The 16,794-nt window shown below is 58.9% G+C and overlaps 1 protein-coding gene across 4 annotated transcripts in view; it reads left to right on the forward strand.

The window, feature by feature from the left end:
• ELN (elastin) overlaps positions 1-16,794 on the forward strand; it is a 31,611-nt gene that overhangs the window by 14,486 nt on the left and 331 nt on the right. The window contains exons 9-34 of one of the 4 annotated variants that reach the window (XM_060285414.2): positions 130-201; positions 479-508; positions 982-1,053; positions 1,715-1,756; positions 2,166-2,225; positions 2,816-2,869; positions 4,236-4,316; positions 4,402-4,455; positions 5,024-5,221; positions 6,437-6,490; positions 7,077-7,187; positions 7,405-7,443; positions 7,844-7,927; positions 8,759-8,815; positions 9,790-9,885; positions 9,969-10,028; positions 10,579-10,683; positions 11,365-11,403; positions 12,807-12,875; positions 12,961-13,026; positions 13,323-13,406; positions 13,938-13,976; positions 14,299-14,352; positions 14,733-14,777; positions 15,163-15,192; positions 15,813-15,863. In XM_060285414.2, coding sequence (XP_060141397.1) covers positions 130-201; positions 479-508; positions 982-1,053; positions 1,715-1,756; positions 2,166-2,225; positions 2,816-2,869; positions 4,236-4,316; positions 4,402-4,455; positions 5,024-5,221; positions 6,437-6,490; positions 7,077-7,187; positions 7,405-7,443; positions 7,844-7,927; positions 8,759-8,815; positions 9,790-9,885; positions 9,969-10,028; positions 10,579-10,683; positions 11,365-11,403; positions 12,807-12,875; positions 12,961-13,026; positions 13,323-13,406; positions 13,938-13,976; positions 14,299-14,352; positions 14,733-14,777; positions 15,163-15,192; positions 15,813-15,863 — 1,746 coding nt within the window. The remainder of the gene's footprint in view (positions 1-129; positions 202-478; positions 509-981; positions 1,054-1,714; positions 1,757-2,165; positions 2,226-2,815; positions 2,870-4,235; positions 4,317-4,401; positions 4,456-5,023; positions 5,222-6,436; positions 6,491-7,076; positions 7,188-7,404; positions 7,444-7,843; positions 7,928-8,758; positions 8,816-9,789; positions 9,886-9,968; positions 10,029-10,578; positions 10,684-11,364; positions 11,404-12,806; positions 12,876-12,960; positions 13,027-13,322; positions 13,407-13,937; positions 13,977-14,298; positions 14,353-14,732; positions 14,778-15,162; positions 15,193-15,812; positions 15,864-16,794) is intronic. The other 3 variants (XM_060285415.2, XM_060285416.2, XM_070043711.1) reach the window with 3 other exon arrangements.

Below are 16,794 nucleotides of genomic sequence, written 5' to 3' on the forward strand. Positions count from 1 at the left end.
GAGCCATGCCAGTAGCTGACAGTCAGTGCAGAAGGAGGCCAGCTGTGTCACTGACGGGTATGGTGCCGGGCTGGACCTTCCAGGCCGGCCTTCCCACGCCCACTGCGAGCCCCCTCTTTGCCCCTTCAGGAGCTCGGTTCCCGGGTGTAGGGGTGCTCCCTGGGGTTCCCACTGGAGCAGGCGTCAAGCCCAAGGCCCCAGGTATGTTGCCAGCTGGGCTGGGGACCCATGGTGGGAATCTCCATTCACCCTCAGTCCCCTCCGTCCTGGGGTGAGGGGCGGGGACCCTGGGCTCAGCTGGCTGAGATGGGCGGCACATCTCTCAGAAATCCCCAAGTGTGTGCGAGGCAGCATGAGCTGGGAGGTCTGGGCAGAAGTGGCCACGGCTCGGGTCAGCCTGCCCCTCAGCACTGCCACTGGTGCGTAGGCCCTGTGCCCGTGATGGCAGGGCTGCAGTGAGGGCTCCTTGTCACTGCAGGTGGAGGCGGAGCTTTTGCTGGAATCCCAGGTAAGGCAAGGCCGGGTCCCCCATGCCAGTGAGGGTGGGCAGGAGATCCTCCCCTGGGAGGGTCTGGGCGTACCTACTGCTCCAGGCCTCGGACTGGCTTCAGCGCAAAGTGACATCAATCACAGACCTGCTTCCCCCGTCCCAACCCTCTGTCTGGGAGCCCAGATGAGCCCAGAAAGCCCAGCAGTCTGTGCCAAATGCCACAAGGGCTACAGGCCCTGAGTGTGGCCCAAGCCCCAGGAGGGAAAGTGTCCGGCAGCTTCCAGAAGGAAGTGGCCCATCACTGGGGGCTGCTCTGCTGGCCGATGAGAAAGAGGCAGGAAGGCCCTCTAGGCACTAGGATGGTTTCCGGATTCCGGATGCCACGGGAGCTCATTCTGTCTGAGCAGAAGGTGGAGCGTGAGGCTGGGCGCTTCGCAGGGGCCGCTGGCTCGAGTGACTGGGACCTCATTTTGCTCTCCTTGTTCCCACAGGAGTTGGACCCTTTGGAGGTCCGCAGCCTGGAGTCCCTCTGGGGTACCCCATCAAGGCACCCAAGCTGCCAGGTAAGGCAGAAGGAGGATTCGAGAGACACCACTCGCTGGGCCTCCCTACTGGGAAGCCAGCTTGAGAGGGGACTTGTTTGGCCACCTGTGTCTTGGGGTGGACGAGGGTAGCCAGGAAACCTGGTATTAAAGCCCATTTCTGGTCGCCAGCAGAGGGAAGCAGGGGGAAGCCATCCTGCAAGTGTTGGTCTCACTCCCATGCACACACATGCACAAGTGTGCACACACATGCACACACATGCACAGAGACCCATAGCCCTGATGGGAAACCGCTTGTGTTGATGGTAAGAAACACCATTCACTGGAAAGACTCCTCTGATGCCAACCCACCTCCACCCCAGCGATCAGCTCACATGATGAGCTGTTTCCTGATGGGGAGGAGAGTAAGGAAGATACGCAGACTCTGGGGCCATGGCAGGGCCGGAGTTGGTAGAAGAACGGGTGTCCCATCATGCCCTGGGGCAGGGGTGTCCTCTCCCTCCTCCACCAAGGCCTCTGCTCTCCCGAGAGCCTCTGAGAGCAGCTCACAGCCCTGGTGGAGGCGGCGCAGTCTTGGGCTTCAGTACCTGTGGGAATAGGTCTGTCTACCCAGGTAGTGGGGGCCCAGTGAGGCATGGGGCCGCCATGGGGCAGCCCCTGATCCCACACTCCATCTCCTCAGGTGGCTACGGACTGCCCTACAGCACTGGGAAACTGCCCTTTGGTAAGGCCCTCTTAGACTGGTGGGCTTCTGCCTCTCTCCAGATGCAGGGTTCTGGCAAGGGAGCTGTGGCCCCAGCTCAGGGCTAAGAGAGCACCAGCTGTAGGGAGGGGGTGTGTGGAGTCTTGGAATGGGAGTCCCCGAAGGAGGGGACATGGAACTTGGACTCAGAGAGCCTCGCTCTCAATCCTGGCCCTCTCACTTATCACCAGGTCTTGGGAGAACCAGTTTCTTCTCTGAGCCTCAGTGTCTTTGTCTGTAAAATGGGAATAACCATCCCATACACATTAGTATTTAACTCTGGCTGGGTGGGAGACAGGTGGAGACTCTGGGTGGCCTGGCCCTTGAAGGGCAGGGGAGGGGGCAGCCACAGTGAGGTCCACGTGGATGCCCAGAGCCTCGCGTTTCGCAGGCTATGGTCCTGGAGGAGTAGCTGGTGCCGCGGGCAAGGCCGGGTACCCGACGGGGACAGGTAAGGAGAGCCTCACCCCACTGCTAGCCAAAGGGGGCACTAATTACCGAGCCTCCATAAAGCAGGCCAGCCCACCCTACATCCAGACCCCGGTCTGAGCCTGGAGAAGGATCCTCAACCTCTGCATGCTATGAAACCCCGCATCCACACCCAGATGGGAACCAGTTGGTTTTCTTTTTTTTTTTTTTTATAAATCTATTTATTTATTTATTTTTGGCTGTGTCGGGTCTCTGTTGCTGTGCGCGGCTTTCTCTGATTGCGGCGAGCGGGGGCTACTCTTCATTGCAGTACGAGGGCTTCTCATTGCAGTGGCTTCTCTTGTTGTGGAGCACAGGCTCTAGGTGTGCGGGCTTCAGTAGTTGTGGCACGTAGCCTCAGCAGCTGTGGTGCATGGGCTTAGCTGCTCTGCGGCATGTGGGATCCTCCTGGACCAGGGCTTGAACCCGTGTCTCCTGCATTGGCAGGCGGATTCTTAACCACTGCGCCACCAGGGAAGCCCCGAACCAGTTGGTTTTCTTGGGGCTGGAATAGGTGGGCTCTGGAGATGCAGGGGCACATTTTCCAGAGTCTCTCTCCTTCCTCTCCCCCAGGGGTTGGCGCACAGGCTGCAGCAGCAGCAGCAGCTAAAGCAGCAGCAAAGCTTGGTGAGTACGCCTGCAGTCCCTGCCTGCTAGCTGCCAGCCCCCCAGCCTCTCCATCCCTATTACCACGGAGAGCCTTCCTCACAGATAACTAACTAAGGTGGCCCCTCCCCACTCCACCCCTATTTATCCAACTCTTGCAGCGCCACCCGTTCCTGTCTTCTTCCATGCATCCATTCATTCATTCTTTTTTCCATCCATCCATTCACTCCACCCTCCAATCCTCCATTCCTCCATCCCTCCATCCATCTCTCCATCCATCCACCCATCCCTCCATCCATCCATGAATCCATCCCTCCCTCCATCCATCCATCCTTCCATCCATCTATCCACCTATTTATCTCTCCATTCATCCATCTACCCGTCTATCCATTCATCCATCCCTCCCTCCGTCTGTCCCTCCCTCCCTCCATCCATCCATTTCAGAGACCAGGGACAGATAAGAGCTCTGCTGGAGAATGTTGGCACTGCTGCGGGAGTCAAGAGGGAGACGTTGTTTCTACCTGGGGATAATCAGGAAGCGTTCTCAGAGAGAATATTTGATTCAGGCCTTAAAATATAGGTGGAGTTTGCCATGTAGTTAAAATAGGAGGGAATGGGTAAAAGTGTGGTTAGAATGATAATTTTAGGTGGTACCTATATGAGCATTTAAACAATTTAATAGTTTAGTATCAATTTAATATGTACTATAAAACTTTTAACTAGCTCCTCAAGCCCATGATCCCTTGGTTAGTAGATGTGGCATGGCCTTCTCTATGCCCACGTGGGGAGCAAAGTGGGCATCTGTCCCCCTGTCCTGGGTGATTCCCCAGTTCAGAGACAGATCATGGGTGGTGAAGTCTTCACCTCTACCCCAATCCCAGGGGAGCCCTTCCTGTAGCCTGTAGCACCGAGCTGGAGGCCTGCCCCACAGAGGCCCCACAAGCCCTCCCTCCAAGCCCCCAAGGCTGGAGGGGGTGGCTGGAATGTGGGAGCAGGAGAGTGGGACGGCAAGGGGCTGCCAGAGCTAGGCAGCCAGGCGCTTGGATTACAAACTTGGCCGCGTCTTCGGAACACAGGGAGAGGAAGTCTTGAACATTCTTGCAGGGGCCCCCCTGGCCCGGGGAGCGGCCGCTTGTGGTTTCTCAGTATGTGGCAGTGATTAGAATGGGATTTGTCTGAAAACATACAAGTCCCTTAATGAGGGTGTTGAAATGGACACTTTGGGGGTGAGTCAAGGAACAGTGGGGTGGGGGCCTTCCCAAGACGGCCCAGCTGGAGACGCCTGGGCCTCATTCCCAGAGGAGATTGTGCTGTGAAAAACACCAGCATCCAAGTAGCCTCCTGCCTGGCTTCGGGAGCCACATTTGCACTATCTCCCTCCTAACAGGTGCCGGAGGAGCCGGAGTTCTCCCAGGTGCTGGCATTCCTGGCGGGCCCGGCGTGATTCCTGGCATCGGAGGCATCGCAGGTCGTGTCCATTCCAGCAGGGGGTGGAGGGTGTCCTTGAGAACGCTGTAGGGGAAGGGCCTCACCTTCTGTGGCTCTTTCTCCAGGGGTCGGGGCTCCAGATGCTGCGGCTGCAGCTGCCGCTAAGGCAGCCAAATATGGTGAGTGTCCCCCCGGGGGGCAGGACCAGGGCTCCGGCCAGCCCTGGCCTCTGCACGGGCCATGGAGACCCTCGTCCTATAAGGCTGGATGGACTTGGCCTTTGTCCATCTGGGGCACCGGCCCTCGCCAGGCATCACCGTCATGCCTCCTTGCTTCTGCCCATTCTGGCCACTCTGCCTGGGAGACTCTCTCCAGTGCTCTCCACTGACTGACTCAGCAGAGGGTGGGGACCCTGTGGAGCATCTGTCTCCTCCCACTTTACCCCCAGGGCCAGCCAGAGCTGCTGCGCCAACTGCCTGGGTGCCCAGTGGAGCGTTCTGACTCTGCTTTAGAGCTAGATCGCGCTCTTCCCAAGCATAGATCCAAACCCTTAGAGCTCTGTCGGGGTTCCCTCACTTCCCTCCCCTTCTCTCGGATGACTTGGATCCATGCAGATGCAATGCCCGCTCACCTGGGATCCTGCACTCAGGACCTGCCACTCCCGTAGTTCCCCAGAGTCGTGCCCCTGGAGGCCCTCTGAGGTTCCCACAGGGTCCAGGCCAGGGGAACAATCCTTTCCTGCCACAGGAGCTGCTGGAGGCTTAGTGCCTGGTGCGCCAGGCTTTGTCCCAGGAGCAGTCGGCATCCCAGGAGTTGGAGTCCCAGGTGTTGGGGTCCCAGGTGTTGGAGTCCCTGGTGTTGGAGTCCCAGGTGTTGGAGTCCCTGGTGTTGGAGTCCCAGGTGTTGGAGTCCCAGGTGTTGGGGTCCCAGGTGTTGGAGTCCCAGGTATTGGGGGCCCGGGCATCATGGGTAGACCAGGTGAGCTTGGCTCTGTGTGTGTGTGTGTGTGTGTGTGTGTGTGTGTGTGTGTAAGAGAGAGATGTTGAAATTATTGCCAAGACTTTTGTATTCTCCCTGACACCTCCCCACTCTATCCTCTTCTCTCCACACCGTTGGTCATCTTGTCTCCCTTGGGATATAACCACCTCCTAATTAACTGCGGCCAGCATCATCTTGAATTCACCTTTTGGCTGTCAGTGTGCTCCTGGGGGCAGGAACCATGTCTTTTTCATCTCTGTGTTCCCAGCCCTCAGCTGAATATGTGCTCAGTAAATGGTGGATAGATGGGTGGGTAGGTAGATGGGTGGATAGATGGATGGGGGCGTGGATGGGCAGAGGGACAGCTAGAGAGGTAGGTGAATGGCCATGTGGATGAGTAGGCAAATTGATGGATGAGAGAGTGGGTGGTGGGTGGATGAAGGGACAGATACAAGGATGGGTGGTTACATGGATGGATAAATAGATATAGGTAAAATGGTGGATGGTGAGATAAATGGGTAAATGGAAAAAGAGATGAATAGGCAGGTGGGGGACAAGATAAGTTGTTAGAAGGATGGATGGATGGATAGATGGATGGATGGATGGATGGATGGATGGATGGATGGATGGATGGATGGATGGATAAGCACGTGGGTAAATGAGCAGCTGAACGGGTGGGTAGAAGGCAAACACAAAATGGATGGGGAACTTCCCTGGCAGTCCAGTGGTTAAGACTGTACGCTCCCAATGCAGGGGGTGAGGGTTTGATCCCTGGTCGGGGAACGAAGATCCCACGTGCCACGGGGCGCCGCGAAAAAAAGAAAATCAAAATGGTTGGTTGGTTAGATATTTAGATGAGTGGATAGATAGACAGATGGATGGATAAATGCATGTGTGGGTGGACAGAGAGATGAGTGGTTGAGTGGGTAGATTGAGGTCCAAAGATAGACAAATGGGCAGCCATACGGGAAGGTCAGCAGATAGAAGAATGGGTGGCTGGTTAGACAGATGGACAGATGGCTTGATGGAGATATGTATGGGTAAACGGATGGACAACTCTGTGTTGGCTCAACAGATAGAAAGAAGATGGACTGAAAGACAGATGGGTGGACAGAGGGATATATATAGCGCATCTCTGCTCCATTCTCTCCTGAGCATTTGTGTTTCCCTTGATCTCTCCAGGGGCTGTGTCACCAGCTGCAGCTGCTAAAGCAGCAGCCAAAGCGGCCAAATTCGGTGAGTCCTGTGCTGACAGCTCTGCCCCACCCTATTCTGGCCTTTACTTGCCAGAACTAAAGGACCGTCCTCTTCTAGTTCCCGTTGTACAGCCCAGAGAAGGGGAGTGACTTGCCCAGGGTCGCACAGCAAGTCACTGGCAGAGCTGGGACTTGGCCCTGTTGGGCCCCAGGACCATGTCTCCCCCAATTGTCTCCCACCATGAGGCCAAGGGACTGGGTGATAGGAGAGTCCCAGTACGGCATTCCCAGTGGAGACAGTGTCCCTGACCCTCCCTGCTCTGGCCAGGACCCTCTCAGAGGAGCCCAAGCCTGGCTGGGGATAGGGGACCTGTGCGCAGTCTTTCCGTCTTCAACAAAGAGGCCCTTCCCCAAGCGCTCAGAGAAGAGAGGGGCTGGAGACACACTGTGGGGTGTCAGTAGGAAGGAAGTTGGTGGGGGACCCAGGTATCCCATGGTTTCCTGTCCTTCATGGACCAGACTTGGGGGAAGCTCGCATCCTCTTCTCCAGTCCAGCGTGTCCCTCAGAGCCCTTCCCAGCCTCTCTCATTGAGATCATTTTCCACTTGCATCTCTTCTCTCTGCAGGGGCCAGAGGCGGAGTGGGAGTTGGAGGTATTCCCACTTACGGCGTTGGTGCTGGGGGCTTTCCTGGCTTCGGTGTCGGAGTTGGAGGTGTTCCTGGGGCTGGCATTTCCCGTGAGCCTTAGCTCCATGCAGGGGAAACAGGGATGGGGCAGGGGCTTGGGGGATGGGGTGGGGGAGGGTAGACTGGGCTTCGCCACCGAGCTCAGGGATGAGTTGGGGGAGAGCGCAGGGAGGGTCTCCAGTGCCTTGGGGGCAGGAGTGCTGTCAGCACAGTCTGGCTGAGAGCCAGCAAGGTTTCTGAGTCTCTTTCTTTCTCGGCTCCTCTTAGCTGCAGCCCAGGCAGCGGCCGCCAAGGCAGCCAAGATCGGTAAGTGCCCCAGCCCTGCCTGTCCTCACGCCCAGGGCCATGCCCTCCCTCCTCCCCACCGCAGCCCTGCTCTCCTGCAGGGCCCAGGCTCAAAGCTCAGAGCAATTCTCCAACACGAGGGCAGAGCAACGTCACACTAGGGCCTCCAGGGCTGAAATGGCCTGGGTCAAGGTCGGAAGCCCCTGGGCCCATCCTCCAAAGCCACAGTGAAGTTTTCTGCGCTTTTCAATTGCGCACCATTAGGATCATTGGTACCTGGCTTATCACCCCCAGACCAGCGCGTTAAAGACGCCCATCCATACACAGCCACGGTGCCGTTACGCAACCCCTACCTCCACTCTCTGCTCCCCCAAGAAGGGGGGACTTCAAGGGCAGAGCTGGATGCTCTTCACCCCTCCAGGTGCTGCAGGAGCAGGAGCCCTGGGAGGGCTGGTGCCCGGTGCCGGAAAAATACCAGGTGTGCCAGGCGCTGAAGGGGTACCAGGTGGGCTGTGTTCCCAACCCAGACATGGGTTTGGCTTATCTCATGGAAGGGACCCTGGAGGTGGCCTATGTCCAGTGTACCATTTTACAGATGACAAGACTGAGCCCAGAGACAAGGGTAGAGACAAAGCAATTTCCCTTAGTTTGGAGGGAAGAGCCCCCATGGGATTCCAGATTGCTGAGTGAACCCGGCAATTCCCCTACCTGCCCCGGGGACGCTCAGGATGTCAGCCCAATAGGCAGTGGAACTCTGCTTTACCAGGGTTGGGGGGCCTTTCTGGTTTCTGATCAGGTGGGAGGGCCTGTGTCAGCCTTTGTTTCCCCAGAGCTCTTTCTCCAAGGGGAAGAGATTAAGAATTACAATGAGATTAATTTACAGCCTTCCTTGATTGTTTTTTTCCCACCAGAAGATTTCTCTTCTGCGCTTCCTCTTCTTTCTGGGAGGAAATTCCCCTTTTGAGTTTCCCCCCAAGAAATGTGGCGCTTCCTCTAGTAGTTTTGGATACAGGCGTGATTAGGATTTTTAAAAACTAACATCACCTTCAACAGAAAGCTCCAGAAATCTTTTAGACTGAGGTTTGGGAGAGACAGCTTCGGGCTGCCCTCCACCACGGGCAGAGCTAGAAGGCCACAGCCTCAGAGCTGCTTCTCAGGGAAGGGGCGTGTCCAGGGCGGCCGGTGGGCCATCTGAGAGCGGGCCTGCCTCACGCTGGGTTTCCTGGGTGAGGGGACAGTTCCCTAGAGGTGGTCTCTGAGAAGCCTTTCCACGGTGGAGGGTGGGTAAGAGGGGGAAGGGATGCTGGGGACCACTCCTCACTCTTCACATCTCCAGGGGCAGGGATCCAGGCAGCGGCAGCCGCCAAAGCAGCCGCTAAAGCAGCCCCGTTCGGTAAGTGAGCCCCCGCCGGTCCTGCCTTCGGCCCTCAGCCTAGAGCACTGCTCTCTTGTGTCCCTGCTTTGGGGTTTGGCAGACCCCCCTCCTCAGGCTGTCATGTTCTGGGCGTGGGCCTTCCTCACAGCTTTTGGCCCATCCACCCACTTTGAGGGGTGTGGATGAAGTTTCTGATTAGGAAGGCAAAGTGAGAACAGGTGTTGGCGAGCCCTCCAGCACACACCCCCTACCCTTCCCAAAGCCACTGCTGCCTCCCAGTCCAGCTGGGGTCTTGCCCTGCTTCTGCAACAAATGCTGGGCTCCTCTGGGCTCCCACCCACCCCAAGGGACAGCCATGTTTTTGCTCCCTGACAAGGTTCTCCATGTCCTGCTTCATCTGAGGGCCACCCTGGCAGCCCCAGGTTCCCATACCTTCCTGAATATGGCATAGCAAAACAGCTCACTTTAGAGCCAGAGAAACCTTAACTTCAGGTCTGCTGACCCCCAAACTCACATATGACAAACAACTCTTTTTTGTAAAACTATCATTTGCTGAGGTAATCATTACACCAGCCTTATGAAATTGGTACTCTTATGCCCATTTCACAGCTGTGGAAACTGAGGCTCCAAGAGCCTAAGAGACTTGCCCATAGTCACACAGCTAAATGGTGGCCGAGCTGAGTTTGGAAGCCAGTCCTGCCTGTCTTGCAGAGCTCCCTTTACTACATAAGTCTGCCTCCATCACCCTCAGGAGTCTCAAAGGGGCCCTTGTAACTCCAAAGTTTAAGAACTCCTGATCCTGCCCAGACCTCATATTAGGGATGAAGAAGCTGAGGCCCATCAAGGGAAAGTAACTTGTCCAAGGTCACACAGCAAGTCCGCGCCCAGCTAAGAACCCAGGGCTCCTGACCTCCAGCCCGCTGCTCTTTCCATTAACTTCTGCCCTCCTTGATCAGTACTTGGTTAAGGATGAGCTCTTCTCTGTCTTGCAGGGGTAGTCCCGGGTGTTGGCGTGGGTCCCGGTGTCGGTCTGGTTCCCGGAGTCGGCGTGGGTCCCGGTGTTGGCATTGGCCCCGGTGGTGTCATAGGTAAGCAGTGTGAGCAAGCGGGCCTGAGGGGCCTCTGAGTGCTCCATGGGTGCCGTCCTCGAACCCCCTCTCTCTCCTCCCAGGAGCAGGGGCCCCAGCTGCAGCCAAAGCCGCGGCTAAGGCGGCCGCCAAAGCCCAGTTCCGTGAGTGCCCCGCCTGCTTCTCCCCTCACCCCACAGGCCCAGGCCTGGCCCGGCGTGATCCGAGCCTAAACTGGACCCCGGGACATGCCATAGCTCAGGCCTGCCCTGCGGCCTCGTGAGGCTCCCGAGGCGGCAGACAGAGGGATTGGAAGTGCAGATGTGGCCTGAGGGAGACCTGGGTTCGAGTTGTGAGCCACACACTGGCTGAGTGGCCTCTGAGTTTCCTGCCCTCCCGTGTGGGTACCGATGGCACCTGTCACAGAGGCTTGTTAGGAGAATCAAATGAGTTCATCCAAAAGGGAGGAACAGGAGGTTAGGCTGAAAAGGGCAGTGGTGTCCAGAGTGTGTATCCCTGAATGCCAGCCTGGGGAAGGGCTGGACTTGGTGGTCAGTGAGAGTTTTAGGAAGACCATTCTTGTGGCAGCGTAGAGGGCAGATTAAGGGGGTCTGGGCCCCTTCCTTGGGGTCTGACTCAGCTCCCTGAGCCGGACACCCCCAAAAGGGCCTGTTCCCTGCCTGCTGCCGTCACCCCACTCCCCATCTCCCCCAGGGGCTGCCGCTGGGCTTCCTGCCGGCGTTCCCGGATTTGGAGCCGGTGTTGGAGTTCCTGGACTTGGAGTTGGTGTTGGTGTTCCTGGATTTGGGGCAGGTGCAGGTGAGGGGCCTTCTAGGGGCTGAACAGAAAGACCCCTGACCTCAGAGGAGGGAGACCTCTCCTCCCAGCATGTCCCCTCCACTCAGAGATGTGCAATAAATTCCCCGTTATGTTCTCCGGAGCAGTTAGAGACAACTGGGGTAACAGATGCAGGCAGGCCAGGCAAAAGGTCCTCTGCTGCCAGATATCAGAGTTTCTGTCTCCTCAGTGGACGGGTGCCAGGGCTCCAAACTGAGAAGAAGCCCACCACCCAAGGAAGGAGGCTGGAGGGCCCTGGGGCCAGTGGTGTGTGTGGGCTAGCCTGGCTCCCCTTCGGCAGTGTGCTGTGGCAAGAGGGCCACTAGGAACTCTAACTCTTCGTCTGCTAGTTACTGAGCCTGCTCTATGTCCAGCCTCAGGCAGACCATGCCGGGCCTAGAGGAGACGGGAGGGGACAGATGGAAGGAGGAGGCACAGTTCAGCCCTCAAGCACCCACAGACCAGACTGGTAGAGGCACAGTTAGACACTGAAGCTCTGTACTTGGCTGGGTGAGCTCCTGGCTGCAGAGCCACAGCTTCAGGGCTTTGAGAGAAGCAAAGAAGGCTGAGGAAGTCAAGGAGGGCTCCCTGGAGGAAGCAGAATCCCCAGGCACAGAGCTCAGCTGCTGACCACCCCACTTTTCCTTTTGCCCTTTTCCGCAGTACCCGGAGCCCTGCCCGCAGCTAAAGCTGCCAAGTTTGGTGAGTGCACCCCACACACCATCCCTGACAGCACCTGGTCACCCAGTTCCCCTCTCCCTGGGCCAGGGCCCAATGCCTGGAGCCTACAGCGCAGGGCTGGGATGGTCAGGATGGAAAAAGGCAGTTTCTAGGAAGTATCAATGATGGTTCAGCAGACTCTGGCTCCTGCCCACTAAATGCCTAGCGTGCCTCCAGCCCTAGGACAACCCAAACCGCCCTTCACAGTTCCAGCCCCCCTGGGGGCAGTTTCACTTTGGTGAGGACCATGGTCGCTAAGACCCCTCAGGCCCTGACCATTTCATGGGGCCCAAGGCCAGGGAGGGGCCAGGGCTGCTGTCCCAGCAAAGCCAGGACTCCTCATCTGGGCCCCTGCCTCCCTGTCAGCATGACCGCGCCCGCCACGAGCCACGAGGACGTGGCAGACCTGCCCTCCCCCCACATTTGGCATTCGGGCAGCCCCGCCTGGCCAGATCCACACTGTCTATGTCCCCCTGCATTCCCGGCCTCCTGGGATCTGGGCTGGGGCCTCCTCCAGGGAACTGCCAACCAGGCCTGGCTGGTCCACGTGGGGCTAGTTTCCACCTCGGAAAATCCCAGCTTCCTCAGACCCCGCCCACGGCGGGCCTGATGACCCACAGGCCCCTCTCCTGTTCCTCGCTGGCGGCTCTGCCGGCCTGAGTTCGTCAGCCATTGCCAGGGAAACAGAGCAGTTAAGGCCTCTGGCTCCGAAGTCATTTCCTGCCCATGAAACTGTGAACACATTGCTTAACCACTGCTGTGCCTCAGTTTTCTCATCTGCGAAATGGGGCTAATAGTGCCTACGTTTCCCGCTGCCCGGAGCAGTCTGATATGTGTGACACACGGACCACGAGTGTCCCCCTAAAGCACTAGCTATAACTCCTGCTGCTGCTGCTGCTGGCAGCTCTGTACTGGACAGTGGTTCACACTCAGAGGTCCTTTCACTATCCAAACACCTACAGGTGAGCAGGAGTAAGGACCATCATCTCCTTTATAGAGATGCAACTCTGCGGCTCAGAGAGGTGACAGCTATGATGAGTGGAGAAAACAGATTCAAACCCAGGGCTGTCAGGACCTGAGACTAGTCTTCCACCCTTGGCAGCCTGTGGCCACAGCCACCACTGTGACCACCTGCAGGTCCCAGCACCAGCCCGGGAGGAAGGAGAGGAGACAGGCAGGCTGAGGCTCAAGGGGTGTGCCCTTGCCCGATGCGTCAGGGCAGAACCGGACCTCAGACCTGGGTGTCTGGTTATGGATTTCTGTCCAATACTCCTTCCACTAGGTCATGTGGCCTCAGCCACCTATCTACTTGCCTAGTAGCCCTGGGGCCGGGAGACCCCGTCCTTCAGAAAGGGGAGGATTGACCTTTTGTCCTCTCTGCACAGGAGCAGGGGTCGGGGCCCTTGGAGAGCTTGGAGATCTTGGTGGAGCCGGTGTCCCAGGTGGTGTGGCAGGTGAGTTGAAACCCCAGGACAGGCTGGGCATGGAGAGAGACTGACCCATGGAGAGTCCCTCCCTGAGCCCCCTCTGTGTCCCCAGGAGCCGGACTTGATGCTGCGGCTGCGGCTGCGGCCGCCAAAGCTGCTGCCAAAGCCGCCCAATTTGGTGAGTACAGGAGGCGGGGCTGCCGCCAGGCTGCTAGGATTTGACGGGAGGGGAGGGGTTCTGACCACGCACCATGGAGCTCATATTCCCTGACCTGTCCCTGAGGCCCTCAGGGGCATCGTCTCCCAGGGCCCCGGCCCACCTCCTGGCCCCACTAACCCTCCAAGGCCCTGGGGGCTCAGGCTCCACCTGGGTCCTGGGATGATCTCCCCACAGCCCCCACCTCCTCCCACACCCCACCGCAGACAGACCAGCTGCTCTCACTTGCGGGGATTAATGCACAGCTGTCTCCTCAGGGTTGGGGGGAGTCGGTGGGCTCGGAGTTGGAGGACTTGGAGTTGGAGGGCTTGGAGTTGTCCCAGGGGCCGTGGGCCTTGGAGGTAAGGGGTACTCTGGAATCGGTGAGTGCATGGCCGCCCCCTTCTCTGGGCTCCTGCAGCATTTACAGGGGCCTGAGCAGTCTTAGCGAGGGCTGCCCCTTGCAGTTGGATGTCCCAGTACTCTCCCTCTCTTTCAATTCACCCAACCACCTCAAGGGGGAATTCATTAGGATAGTGATGATTATGCCCATTTTCCGGAGAAGAAAAAGCAAAGCTTGGAGGGAAATTACTTTCCCAAAGTCTCTGCCATCATGGTGGACCTTATGTTAACATTTCTCTCTCTCGGGTCATCATTGTGTCTCCCTACCTGACCTGGCCTGAAGTCTCTTACCCCGTGTACGCCACAAGACTGGCCACACAGTAGGAGCTTAATAAAGACTTCTGGGAAGATGGACGGATGAAGGTGGGGTGGAGGGATGGTGGAAGGATGAGTCAGTAGGCTGATGGCAGATCGGTGAGCAGGTCAGGAGGGGGACATGACTTGGGGAGGGAGGAGATATTCCTGGGCCCTCACGCGCGCCATCTCCCCAGGTGTGCCCCCAGCTGCAGCTGCTAAAGCAGCCAAATTTGGTGAGTTGCTCCCGATGCCGCCCCCTGCCCAGGCCTGCAGGCTGCTTAGACCCCGCCCCCACTGCCCTGTCCCCGCCCCCTGCCCAGGCCTGCAGGTTGCTTAGACCCCGCCCCCACTGCCCTGTCCCCGCCCCCTGCCCAGGCCTGCAGGCTGCTTAGACCCCGCCCCCACTGCCCTGTCCCCGCCCCGGCGCAGGCCTCCGTCCTGCTCACAATACCCCTGAAGGCCCATCCAGGAGATCCCTGACCCCAGACCCCAGATGGGATGCTCAGTGTCCCTTAAACTGTGGCTCGTCCTCACCCACATCTGCCCTCCTCTCAGGTGCCGCTGGCCTTGGAGGTTTCCTAGGCGCCGCCAGGCCATTCCCAGCTGGAGGTAGGGACCACCTCTGCTGTGAAATCCTCAGCTCTGGCCGGCCCTGGAGGAGGCCTGGCTGCCTAGCAGCTGGGGCCCTGAAGCTGCATCTGGCACAGGGACACAGAGAGAGGGAGGAGGGGACAGTCCAGGAAAGGAGGCATCCTGGGCAGAGGGGCAGGCCTCAGGGTCAGGTGGACACGTGTGACTCAGACACCGGGCCGGCGAGCTGAGGCCACGGAGCTGCACCCCCGGATGCCAGCAGGGGACCAGCTGTGTTAAGAAAGCTGCCGCGGCAGCGGGTAGGGGGCAGTGGGAGGAGGTGGTTCTAGTCGGAGAGGCGATAGGTGGCAAGGCTGGGGTGGGCCCTGCCCCCCACCAACCCCAAACCCCTCCTGCAGGTGTCGCAGCAAGGCCTGGCTTCGGACTGTCTCCTATTTTCCCAGGTATGACCAGGCTCCCCCGCCCTGGGCCCCATCCTTCCTCCTTCCCTGGTTCATCTCCTGCTCAGAAGGGCTGAGCCAGGACCCGAAGGGTACCCCGCGCCCTCAGATTGCACAGAGTTGGGTTTCCCCTTCTCCTCTCCCTCCTGTGCCAGGCCAGGGAGCATCAGCTCTTCCAACACACCACGTCCATATGAGGCAAACTGAAGTTCAGAGAGTGCCAGGGACACGCTCAGGGTCACACAGTCACTGGTAGAGGCAGAGCCAAGGGCTTCCAACAGCCAAGCCCAGAACTTGGCCCCCCTCAGACGAGGCCCAGGCTGCCCGGCAGGGCTTGGCGGGCACCCCAGAGGTGGGCACACTCACGACCCCTCTCCTTGCCTTGTAGGTGGCGGAGCCGGGGGCCTGGGAGTTGGCGGTGAGTCTATCATAAGAACGAGGGGCCCCATTTCAAGCAGGGCCCTGAGATCCTGCTGAGGGAGCGGCTAGTGCAGCCACGGCCCTGGGCTGGCCCTGGGCATGGGGACCCGAGGGAGCCCCACGGGGAATCACAGAAGCTGAAGTCAGCCCTGGGACGTGGGGATATGGGGACCCCGATTCCTGGGGCTCCCAGCCAGGCACTCGACTGGGCACCAGGAGTGAGACAGGGACCTGGGTCAGCTCGGGTCTCAGGGTCTAACCAGAGAGGTTGACAAGGTCCCATAGAAAAGGAAAGAAACTGTAGGGAAGCACAAGCCATGTTCAAGCAGGTGGTCAGGGAGGCTGAGCTGGAGCCTGTCAGTGGGCGTAAGGCTGCCCCTGGGAAGCGTGGCCAGGGTCTGACTGTGGTGGGAGAAGGTGCCGCAGAGCTGCTCAGTCCTCCATAGGCAGCAGGCCATCTGCAAGGGGCGAGGTTGGACAGGAGGGTCGGGCCGGGGTCAGAGAGGCCTTTGGAACCCGCTGCTACAAGATGGAGGCGTGTGGAGGGGCCGGGGAGGGGTTGTCTGGGAGAGGAGGGAAGGCCTGGCCTCCTCCCCAATCCCGGCCTTCCCTCCACAGGCAAACCTCCCAAGCCCTACGGAGGGGCCCTGGGAGCCCTGGGATACCAAGGTGAGTAAAGACTCAGCCCCTGGAAGTGGGCGGGGGGTGAGGGGGTGGGTGTTGGGCAGAGGCAGAGTGATGGGGTCCATCAGCCTGGGAGAGAGGGCAGCACGTCAGACGAGGCCTGGCAGGGAGTGGGGAGGCTGGGGCAGAGCTGGACACCTTACCCACCCCTTCTTCTACCTGCGACACAGACACGCAGAGCTAAGAGTGGGCCCAGGACCCTCCAGGTTCATCCAGGCCAGGCCTGGCCGCCCCTCCCTCCCTGGTACCCACACCCGCCCCTGCGGGAGGAGCGAGGGGCTGGGAGGGGGGGCAGAGAAGGAGAGAGAGGATGGAGGCGACAAAAAAGCGAGCCCCGGAGCCAGGGGATCAGAGGGGTGGACCCGGCAGGGTGGGCAGAGGCGGCCCAGAGCCACACCCTTGCTCCAAGATGCAGATGTGTCTCTGGCAGTGTGTGGGGTGGGGTCTGATCACCACCCCCCAGGCATTTCCCAATGATGCCCAAAAGAGACCCAGAGAAGCCCGAGCTCTGCACCTGTACCCAGCTCAGGCTGCGGATCCCCTTTCCACGCCCCCAACCTGCTTCCCACTGAGCAGATGAGACAGCCCAGGCCAGGGCAGGGAGAGGCAGAGACAAGAGCAGCCTGACCTCGTCCACGGCGCCCAGCTCTCAGTCAGGCACCAGCTGGTGCCTGTGGCCCTGTCACACAAGCTCTTTTTGTTGGCTTTCTTTCCCAACAAACACCCTGGATGAGCTTCACAGAGAGACAGAAAGATGGTGCTCACTGCCACCAGGTGGCAGTAATGAGCCACATCTAGCTCCCCCAGGGGTAGGCGCTACCCCAGGCCCTACTACCAGACTTCTGTGCCTTGATGATTTGAAATAAGGTTAACCAATCAGACCCTCCGCCCGAGAGGGCAGGAGTCCTGCTACCAC

Source organism: Globicephala melas, chromosome 15 (genome assembly GCF_963455315.2).
Source record: "Globicephala melas chromosome 15, mGloMel1.2, whole genome shotgun sequence".
NCBI lineage: Eukaryota > Metazoa > Chordata > Mammalia > Artiodactyla > Delphinidae > Globicephala > Globicephala melas.